A 10,397-nucleotide genomic window follows, 5' to 3' on the forward strand; every position below is an offset into this window, starting at 1 on the left:
CTTGCATTCTCACCTTTAGGCCATTCACTAATACAACACTGCATGTATCTCCAAGCTACAGATCAAACTTGATTAGATCTGAAGCTGAGCAATCGCATTACAGCGGATGCCCAACAGCAAAACAAGTGAAGCCAGGCGAATTGATACTGTCCAAACTGCAAGCCTGAAGAATTCTCAGTTCACAACTATTCCATTTTTTAAAGTTTTAATAATGATCAGCATTCAAATCTACAATACTGTGTGGGACTCAGTACAGATCCATCAACTAAGATCAGGCAGGCATCAGAGGTCTATAATATAGACTGTAGATCACCACAGGATTGCAGGGGAATAGGAATCATCATATATTGAGTGGCCATTTATTTAACTTGGTTATACCCGTGTCTTCCTTCCACTGTCCAAGAAACAACTGGGACATCAGTGCAGAGAGCTCTATTCAAGCTTCACCCCCCCAAAATTTAAGTAGGCCCCTGCAAATACAAAGCTGAGGCACTGGGGAAGTTGTACACAAGAACTGGAACCATTCCAAAACTGGAAAGGGATCAGTTTCTGAATATGCAGAAACCAGACCAGCCTTCCTCTTCTGCAAAAAAAGAGGGAAGATTTTCTGAATTCCTGTCTGAGAAAACACGCAACTGCAAACCTCTGCTGCTATTCACTTCTCCTTTGAGCTCTAGCAGAGAATCATAGAATCACTTTGGTTGGAAAAGACCTTTGAGATCATAGAGTCCAACCTTTAACCTAACCCTGACATCCCACCACTAAACCATGTCCCTAAGCACCTCATCTATCCTTCTTTTAAATACCTCCAGGGAGGAGGACTCGACCACCTCCCTGGGCAGCCCATTTCAGAGCCTGACAACCCTTTCGGTGAAGAAATTTTTCCTAATGTCTAGCCTAAACCTGCACTGGTGCAGTTTCAAACCATTCCCCCTCGTCCTATTGCCCGTTACCAGGGAGAAGAGGCCGACCCCCACCTCACTACAGCCTCCTTTCAGGCAGTTGTAGAGGGCGATAAGGTCCCCCCTCAGACTCCTCTTCTCCAGACTAAATAACCCCAGTTCCCTCAGCCGCTCCTCGTATGACTTGTGTTCCAGACCCCTCACCAGCTTGGTTGCTCTCCTCTGGACATGTTCCAGCAACGCAACATCCTTCTTGTAGTGAAGGGCCCAAAACTGAACACAGGATTCGAGGTGCGGCCTCACCAGCACTGAGTACAGGGGCACTATCACTTCCCTACTCCTGCTGGTCACACTATTTCTGATACAGGCCAGGATGCCATTGGCCTTCTTGGCCACCTGGGCACACTGCTGGCTCATATTTAGCTGGCTGTCAACCAGGCAAAGTCTTCTTCCCACAAATTCTGGGTTTTCCACTGTGATGAAAGAAGGTTTGCAGTCAAAATCCAATGCTTCAGAAGAGTAGAATACCCTGTCCTTAGAGCCTGGGAAGCCTTTAAAAAAAAGGCTGTACCTTTATATTCATGCTTCCTACACATATGCCACTTCAGTATGTCCTTCCCTCCACCAGATAGTATAGGCCAAAGAGCTTTACTGTTATAAGGGAAGCTTTACGGTTATAAGGGAAGCTGCACCTGGTACCAAGCTTTTGAGCAGCTGCAGTGTGTCACTTGCACACGAGAGCAGTTGTCACTTAAGCCATGGAGGAAGTTATTTGTTGAACCAGACATTTGATCCTTCAGTTGGACCCTACAGGGAGAAACTGTTAAGGGAAATACACTAATCAGATCAGGCAGGCTTTGAGGCGCTCCTACCGATGAACAACTGCAGCATTTTAAAGTCCTTTCCTTTCACACTTCACAGGTGGGCTTGGGGAGAGGGCATCAGAGTTAGCAGTTTGGAACTCATTTGCAGAGGGACTACACCAAGAACCTAACATTATCCACCCACCTTCAATTTCAATAGCAAGTTGAGACAGGTCATCTCACTGTTGTGTTCAGGAGTACTCAAGGTTACCTCTTCTGTCACCCTTGATCTTTGCCAGCAGACTATTTTCCCACCCTGATGCTGGCACGTCCCTTACAGCTCAACTCTGTAACACAGCAGTGCTTCCAGAAGAACTCCACAGCTACTTCAGCTGTTCGCCAGCCAGTACCATTTCTTTCTCACCAGCTGCCTTGTGTTGGCAGGGAGGCAGAGCTGTCACTTCAAATTCTCCTTAACAGTGCAAGTTCCAGTGCGGATACTCCTCTCCGTAGCAGACGGACAGAAATCAGAGTTTGTTCTGGCTCAAGAGACTTGACAAACATAGCAACTGGAGGAATGCAGCTGTTCAAGGGTAAACCTTTGAAGAAGCCCTAATGAAGCCCATGTTACAGGTGGGCATAGCATATAGCTGGATAATCACTGCAGCATGACCAGAGAAATGAGTCTCATCTACTGTCACGCCAGCTGTAGCCTGAAAGATTAAGCAAGGGACCACCTAAGTAGAGTGGGAGAGGTCAGTCAGACAGAAAGGGAACAAGATTAGCATTACAATGCTTAATATCTGCATCCGGAGAGGAGGGGCTATTTGAAGCCTTCAAACTGAAGATTACATGTTGCTCAGGGGAAATGAAAGCCTCACTTATAGGCATATACATCTGTCTGTTCTGTACAGAGTCACAAAACGCAGCGACAGATCTGGTCCTCAAGTCACAAAATGCAGCAACACTACACCACTGTGTCTCAACCAGAATTTGAAAGGTCAGGTAGAGAAATCAGGGCTGCAGCTTAAATGGCTGTCAAAGTACGGCACCTCTGTGAAGGAGTCTGAACACAGAAGAAGTTTTCTTCAACCAGGGCAGGACACAGCTGGTTTCAACAAGGCACAGACTTTCAAAACACTGTTGAAAGCAGTGGACAGGACAGGTATTATTTTGCCCCTGTATAAGACAGCATTTCCCAACAGCCAGTTCTATCAAACTCACAACCCACCACAGACTGGTCCTGCAGGGGACAGTGATCCTTGTTAGGCTCTGTTAATTTGCTTAAAGACTAGTTAGCTTAAGAGCAGTGACATCACAGGGTCTTGCTACAGATGACAAATTCACATTAAGACAGTAGATACGTGTCATATCTCTTCCATTTTCCTTTGCCTCCATATAGCTCAGGTGGTGAATTTGGCAGCCAGATATTGCAAAGTCAGAGCAAGCTTTAAGACCTTGGCCATTAGATCTCAAATTCCTCTCTCATTTTGTCCCCTTGAAGTGCCCCCTTCAGTCAGATGCTTCTTCCTCAGACTCCTGCATTCTTCAAACAAGTTAAAGGAATCTGGGGAAATTCTCTCAGGAAAACAGAGATTGTACCTACACCCTTGCAGTAAATACAAGCTGATAAGGTTTTTGCCTTGGGGAAAATTTAAGATTCCACCATAAAAAGCTATAGTAAGCTTTTACAGGTCAACTATCCACCTTACAAATGAAGAGTCAGCATATTGGCCAGTATGCAAGAATTAATAAACCCAGTAAGTTTATAAAACACACCTCCTTCACAGAACCAATGTAAAATCTGTGTTTGCTTATTAACACACACACCTGATCAGTAGTGGAAACAAACTTACCGCAATACACTTTTTGCTCCCATACACTTGATGTCATATGAGACAGAGTAGATCTCATAGAAGGTTGCCTTGATGTTTAAGCAGCCAATAAAATCCTTAGGGTTCAGCTTGTACAGATCAAATGTGATGTTAGCTACTCCCATTTTCTTCTTTTGTTTCACAGCAGCGACTCCATTTCTTGTCTAATTTAAAGAGAGGGAGAGACAGTTTGTACCATGAGCCAGGAAAATACAGCAAGACACTCTTTAACAGTGCAGCTCTTTAGAAGCCGCTTGCTTATTCCAGTCTTCAGGCTAGTTGTCAATCAATTTGAAACTAGAATTAAAAGCATCGGCACAGAGAAAAGCAAGTCTGTAGCTTACGAAATTTTGTTCAAGTCCTGACCGGGCTTCTGAAGCTATTCCAAACAGACACAGAAGTTCTAGAGTGACACAGCACCTCCTGAATATTTCTTCCCTGTAATACAGCTGCTTCTTCAGGGTATACTGAAGCCACAGGTAATGCCACTGGAGAGTGTTCCTGCCATTTAATTATCCTGGTATGTTCCAGCTGCTAGCTGAGGCAGCTCACATTTAGTCCATGCTGGAACAGGCCACCAAATTAAGAGCTCTCTAAGAGATAGCTGCAAAGATGACATCTGTGAAAAGTCAGGTCCTCATTTCAAATCCTGGCTCATAACACCTCTCTCTCTTCCTACTGAAAAGGTAACATGGGGAGGGAACCAATACTCATTAGGCCTAGGGTTTAAGACTGAGTTTTAAAGAGAAAAAGCAAAGGAAGAGGAGCATGGAAAGTCATCTTTCACTTTGAACCCAGCCTTCTTTATTGAAAGGAGCCCTTGTACGCTTCAGAGCTGACAGTGATGCTTTCAGGGTGGCTTACTTCAAGGAAAAAAAAAAAGAAAATAGTAAAGATGATCCGTATTTACAGAGACATCTAGTGGATACATGGGATACTCGTCTCAGCACATTCCGCTCAAGGTTAATAACTCGGCAGCTGCCCAGCTGGTTTTTTGCACGCTAAGCGAAGCAATAAAGTTGTGTAAGACTGGGCCTTTTTGTACTTGTCACCCCAGCGCTCAGACAGCGCCATGATAAGTCAGACCAAGTTAAACGCTGTAGCATATCATTAGCCAGCAATTTTATGCTTGTTTTACTTCGATAGCCTCCAAGCTCCAGCAACAGGGCTCCCTATCAACAAGTTTTGGACATGTACAAGTAGCTGGTATGCTTGGTAGCATATTCCTCACCACCATGTTAGCACCCAGAATATTTGGATAAAGCATGACAGAACTTGTGCTACACTGCAGATGATCTGTGAAGCTGCGGCAGTCCTCCTGCTGCCTTTCAGTGCATCCTGAAAGAGGGGCAGCATTCAAATTTGTTCTGCCGCCATGCCAGACAGGCCATAGGGCAGAGGAGGAAGGAGCAAGGTGGAGTCACACCCTGGCCGCAACTTCTTTTCTGCTCTTGGAGTTCATGGCCCAGATGCAGCAGGCTGATAAGCCAGTGAAGTTCCTTGGGGAAAAAACGTACAAACTGCCCACACTGCAACAGGAGACTGAGAAAATGGGGCCACACGGCTGCCGTGTACAAGCAGAAAAATGGTAGGCCTGCTTACAGCTCCTCAGCTGGCTCTGCACCTGGTAGAAGAAATTTTGATGCTAGCTTTCTAGCAACAACCATTTCATGGAAAGACAATTCAGAGTTTGACACTCTACTACACTAATGTAGAGATGACTATTCCCCCACAAAACCACAAACTGGACACCGAGTTGATATGACTAGAAGGCTAAAGCTAGCCAATCTTAATAGTTCTTAAAATATCTTAAAGCATGTAGACTAACATTAGGTTTTGATGATGAATTTTACCTGTTTGCAAGATTAAACACAGGCATTTTTCTAACCTTCACTAAACCGTTACTGCATTCACAAGGCAAAACTTGTTTTACATCACTTAATTTGGGCATGTTTTCCCCTCTAAAAAGCTAACCTTTAAAGACATTGTATTTTTAACTACATGCAGTCAAAGTCCTAGTTTTATGTTACAAAAAGGCTCAAGAACAAAGTTATTTCTGAGGATCTCCAAAAGCAGGGGATTTCCCCTATAATTCTTTTCAGTTGTAACATTTCATTTCAATTTTTGGCAGATCTTTGGCAACAGTTCTATGCCCAAGCAAGGGGAAAACAAACAAAACCAAAAACCCCCAAAACCCCCCTAAACCACCAAACTTGATTTGTCATCCAGGAAGGCTCAATAAGGAGTTGATACCTTGCCTTTTTTAGGGGAAGTTTTCTTCATCTTCTTCCCTCTTTCCAACAATTTTAGCAGCCACAGACATTCTTCCATACACCTCTAGTCAAGTGAGAGAGGCAGTCAACACTTACTTGTGTCCATTTCTGTCCTTTTTCTAGAACCATGAAGTGTGTATTATCATCCAGGGACCGGAAGAACTCTTCTGTGTCCACCACTGTGCCATCTTCCTCCAAAACCAGAGTAACTATTCCAGCAGATATAAGGAAGGCATCTAAAGTCTGCAAAAACCCAGTAGATTTTAGCATTCAAAAGAGGGCCCATCATTTCATATTAAGACTTGCCTATCTGACAAATTCTCCTGAACTTCCCCAGTAATGATTTTTAGAAGAACAAGAGTCTGTGGCTTGCCTTTCTGGGATACTGTACTTGACTATAAGTTTCAGCTGGAGTGGGAATGTTTGCTGTACCTTGCTGATGAGCTCTTGCAGACTGCTTGCAACAATTCCTTTCCGGCTGCTTCGGGAGGCATTTGACACACGAAAAGGTCGCCCTGCAGGCATGAGAGGAGGGAACAGGGTCTGTTTTGCTACTGCTCCCACAGATGCTCCCATGGATACCAAAGATCTAAGACAAATAAAAATTCAGTGTAGTTATAAAAATAGTCACGTCAAGTACTGTGAGAAGGAGGAGGACTGTTGAGTCCAGTGACGTAAGAACATTATACGAGTAATTCACAGGTCACATTAGACTTGTGGAGCTTGCTTTCAAAACTAAATACTACATAGCCTGACAGACACATTGCCTCTGAACTTTCTCTTGCCAGTGACATTTGAAAACACTTCTAAAATTAAAAACATTTCAAGCAGATGTGGGCCACCTCTAACTCAGCTGATGTCAAGGTCACGATTACAGTGAGGCTGACAGGTTTTAACTCTGAATTAGAAAGGCAGCAGCTCTCACTGCATTCAGCCACTTAGATCATTCCTTTACCTGCAAGATAAACACTCAATGAGGTAACACACAAGACTACTTTCAACTAATTATTTAAGATATGAGTCTGCTTTAGGAAGAGTGAACATACCCATATTCAAAACACCTAGCATCAAAATGCAGGTGGAACTTTTCAGTGTAGTTATGCTTGACTTCCAAATAGTCAAGGCGTTTATCTTGTAAATAACATCTACAGCCTATAAAACTTCATCTCACTTTGAAAAAAATCACAAAGTAAGACTTATTTGCACCCTAACGTATCAAAAGAAGTCAAATGAAATGACAATTAAGATTAAAGCACTTAAACGCATAGTGTTGGAGCAGACTGCCAGAGAGGCTGGAAGAATTCGAAGACTTTTAGAAAGAGGTTTGAAATTTGCCTGGGCAATCACATGTTTTAAGGACGACTGTTTAGGCTCCCATAGGTAAACAGAGCACATAACACCAGTAACTGCCTACTCTCAGACCAAGGTACAGACCTGCTCCAATCTACACCTAGTGACAACTTTTTGCTTCCAAATTACATTGGTTAATTCAATAGCCAGCTTGCCAAACATCACCCTCTGCATGACAACCGGAAAGGACTGATCTCTAACAAGTCTTTTAAAGGGAGACAGTGCTTTCCTGGACTTTACCCCTGGTATACCTTTTGCTCCTTAATACTGAATTGCACAGGGGCAGGATAGGAATGTTCTCCCACACAGGTGTAAAAAGGTCAGATCTATGTAGGAAAAATGTATCCTCAGACATTTTCGCAGAAGGGGAAAGAGGGAACTGCCAGCCTCTTTCTGCAGCCAGAGAGAGAATACAGGAATTTCTAGAGTAATGATGAAATGGTATAAAGTTACTCAATTACTAATGTCCCGGTGCAAGTCAACACTGACCAGGGAGAATAATTACCTCTTCCAAAACTCTTATCTGGTCTTTAAGCATATTTTTGGGATGTCTAGACGGTCATCTTTGTGACTGGCCAGATAGAGTTTCAGCAATTAATTTATCTCCTGCTCTCATTCTAAACTGCTCTTCTGCAATAGCTTTGGGCTATTGCCTTTCCTCTGTACCCTAAAGTTTACCTTCTTCAAAACCTCCTTGGCATTATTGGAGCTTCTATTTCTTTAAAGGAGGGGAATGTTCAACAGTTTTATTCTAGCTCAAGCTAATACCTTTTTGGTAGTGCTGCCTAAACACTAGGTCCCTGGCTTTCAACAGTTTGCATATATACACACATGGCTGGTGGAAGTCTCTCCTTCCTGCAACAAAGCTGGTGAGGATGAGCGGTCAGTGCGGTTTTCAGGAGATGGGTGTTGCTTCAAATTGAAGAGCTAATAAGCGCTTTCCTCCTGGAGAAGGGCCAAGAACAGGGCGGAGGGCAAGTTGACAGAGTAGCACTGACAAAGGCATTGAAGCTCCACAGAAGGGAAGTGTACTAGGACAGGGCGTGTTTGTTAATCTCTTCCCTAAGTTAATAGTACCCCAGTCACCCCACTGATCTGTGGGCAGCTCCCATGCTGAATCACATCTGCGTCCTTTCCTCAGACAAGATGCGTGCTCATCTACCTCAGGGCTGGTGACTCCACAGGGCACCCTGATGTTAGGAAGTGCAACACTCAGAATTCAAGAGAACGCTTTCAGAGCTAATTACATCCCATTCCCTTTCACACATTTGAAAACTAGCACGTAGAATAGTTACTTGCGTGGTAGGTATGACAGTACTGCCAAGATTATTTTTTTTTTTTTGCGAGGACAGAAAATACCAGTCCTGTTGTACAGTTTTCTTTCCCATTACTTAAGCAGAGTTACCATTCACATAAGGCAAAGCACAAGGAAAAAAGGCAGAACATACATCCTGATACAGAAGGAAGAGCATGAGGAGCACAGCTCACGGGCAGGACTTGAACTAACAGGGTTCACCTCAGGCGCTAGCACAGCCAATTATACAAGTCATATTCTGCAGCTCTGAGCAGAAGTTTCTTCGGGATTCAAGATCAATCACCTGATACTGTTACCTTGTTCTATCACATGGAAAAAGTCAGAAGGAAGGAAAAAAAACACAAACGCCAACCCCACACAGATTAATAAACCAGGACTTTGGTTAGCTCCAGCAGACAGTCACTTAACAGGAATCCAAGTCTTGGGGAGTTATTTAACATTGATGCCATTTCACCTACATTTCAATAAAAGCAGTCAATATCACCTTTAAACTAAGTCTGCTTATGAAGCAGTAAGCCTGGGCTCCAGTGCAGTCGGAGGTTTCTGTTAACAAGAAGTAGTAGGAAACAAAAGCCAGTGTGATTAAAAAGAGTCAGATAAACAGAGTTTGAACCCTTCCGTTTCTGCACCTATTGCAGAAAGCTTGGTTTTCCTTTGTTTCCCGGCTCCCCCCGCCCCCCAAAGGCCATAGACTCAAACAGGCCAGCCTACATTCAGGGCTCCTAAAAAGACCCTGTTTTGCTGTAGCTGTCCTCAGAAACCAAGTCCTAATGCAGGGAATTCCTCTGCTGGACTGGAGTTACCAAAAATAATTTCCTATTAAAAGCTAACCAAGCTAAGTCAGGAAACAAGCGGTGGAAAGGAACATGCTAAGGTGCAGTCAGCTTTATTAGAAAGTTGAGTGACATGTTAAATACAGACAGCTCCACTATTACTTTGTTATTCTTTAAAGTCAAAAGGATCAAGCCCTAGCTCTTCCCTAAAGGAGAGAGGCATCCTATGTCAGTGAAAAACACACAAATATATTTATAATCGAAACAGCAAACATCTTCAAACTCTAGCGTCTTGTCCAGTTTGTTTTGTGTAACTACAACATTCTGGAGGACTCACAGATACTGCCCCAAGCATTCAGTGCAGTGTCAAGGCTGGTGGGAAAGATTAATTAATTATTTTTTTTTTAGGGGAAACCAGGGATTAAAAGCCTGCCTTGAGCCCTGTACACATATTTCACTCTTTATCTTCATTTGCAATATGGCTCTCCTGTTTGTCTAAGAATGTGGTGCAATGGTCTTCAGCCTCACTCAGAAAAATCAACGTTGCACAACACTAGTGGCTTCACAATGTGGCACAGATTGATTTTTAGGTTAGAGTTCACAGGCAAATGACAACAGCAGTAACAGCGAAGCAAAAGCAAAAAAAAAAAAAGAAAAAAGAAAGTGTTAGAAATTAATCAGGAGACTTAGACTAGATTGCAGACTTGGGCTTCCCTGCTAAAATGTGAAGGGCAGAGATATCGGAACCGCTGCTAGAACTAGATACATCTTTGAGTGGCGTGTGGAACTGTACCCTTGTGGATGCGGTTAACACCACGAGCATTGGAAGGGGCTGCCCAGGGAGGTGGTGGCATCCCCATCCCTGGAGGTATTTAAAAGCCGGGCAGCCGAGGTGCTTAGGGACATGGTTTAGTGGTGGGATGGCAGGGTGAGGTTAACGGTTGGACTCTATGACCTTAAAGGTCTTTTCCAACCTCAACGATTCTAGGATTTCTAGGATTCTAACACACCTGAAACGCAACGAGAGGCCAGGGGCCCTGGCGCCGTTGCCTCGGAGCACAAGCGGCTCCCAACTACACCGACCCCCCCGCCCTCACACCTGCGAGC

The 10,397-nt window shown here is 43.8% G+C and overlaps 1 protein-coding gene across 1 annotated transcript in view; it reads right to left on the reverse strand.

The window, feature by feature from the left end:
• The window catches only part of CIDEA (cell death inducing DFFA like effector a), a 9,291-nt gene extending 2,855 nt beyond the window's left edge, over window positions 1-6,436 (reverse strand). The window contains exons 1-3 of the mRNA XM_035901638.1: window positions 6,285-6,436; window positions 5,949-6,095; window positions 3,562-3,743 (exon numbers count right to left, since the gene is read on the reverse strand). Coding sequence (XP_035757531.1) covers window positions 3,562-3,743; window positions 5,949-6,095; window positions 6,285-6,428 — 473 coding nt within the window. The 5' untranslated portion in view covers window positions 6,429-6,436. The remainder of the gene's footprint in view (window positions 1-3,561; window positions 3,744-5,948; window positions 6,096-6,284) is intronic.
• Window positions 6,437-10,397: the final 3,961 nt, after the last annotated feature.

The sequence above is a fragment of the Egretta garzetta genome, unplaced genomic scaffold, assembly GCF_000687185.1.
Source record: "Egretta garzetta isolate BGI_Z169 unplaced genomic scaffold, ASM68718v1 scaffold259, whole genome shotgun sequence".
Lineage (NCBI taxonomy): Eukaryota > Metazoa > Chordata > Aves > Pelecaniformes > Ardeidae > Egretta > Egretta garzetta.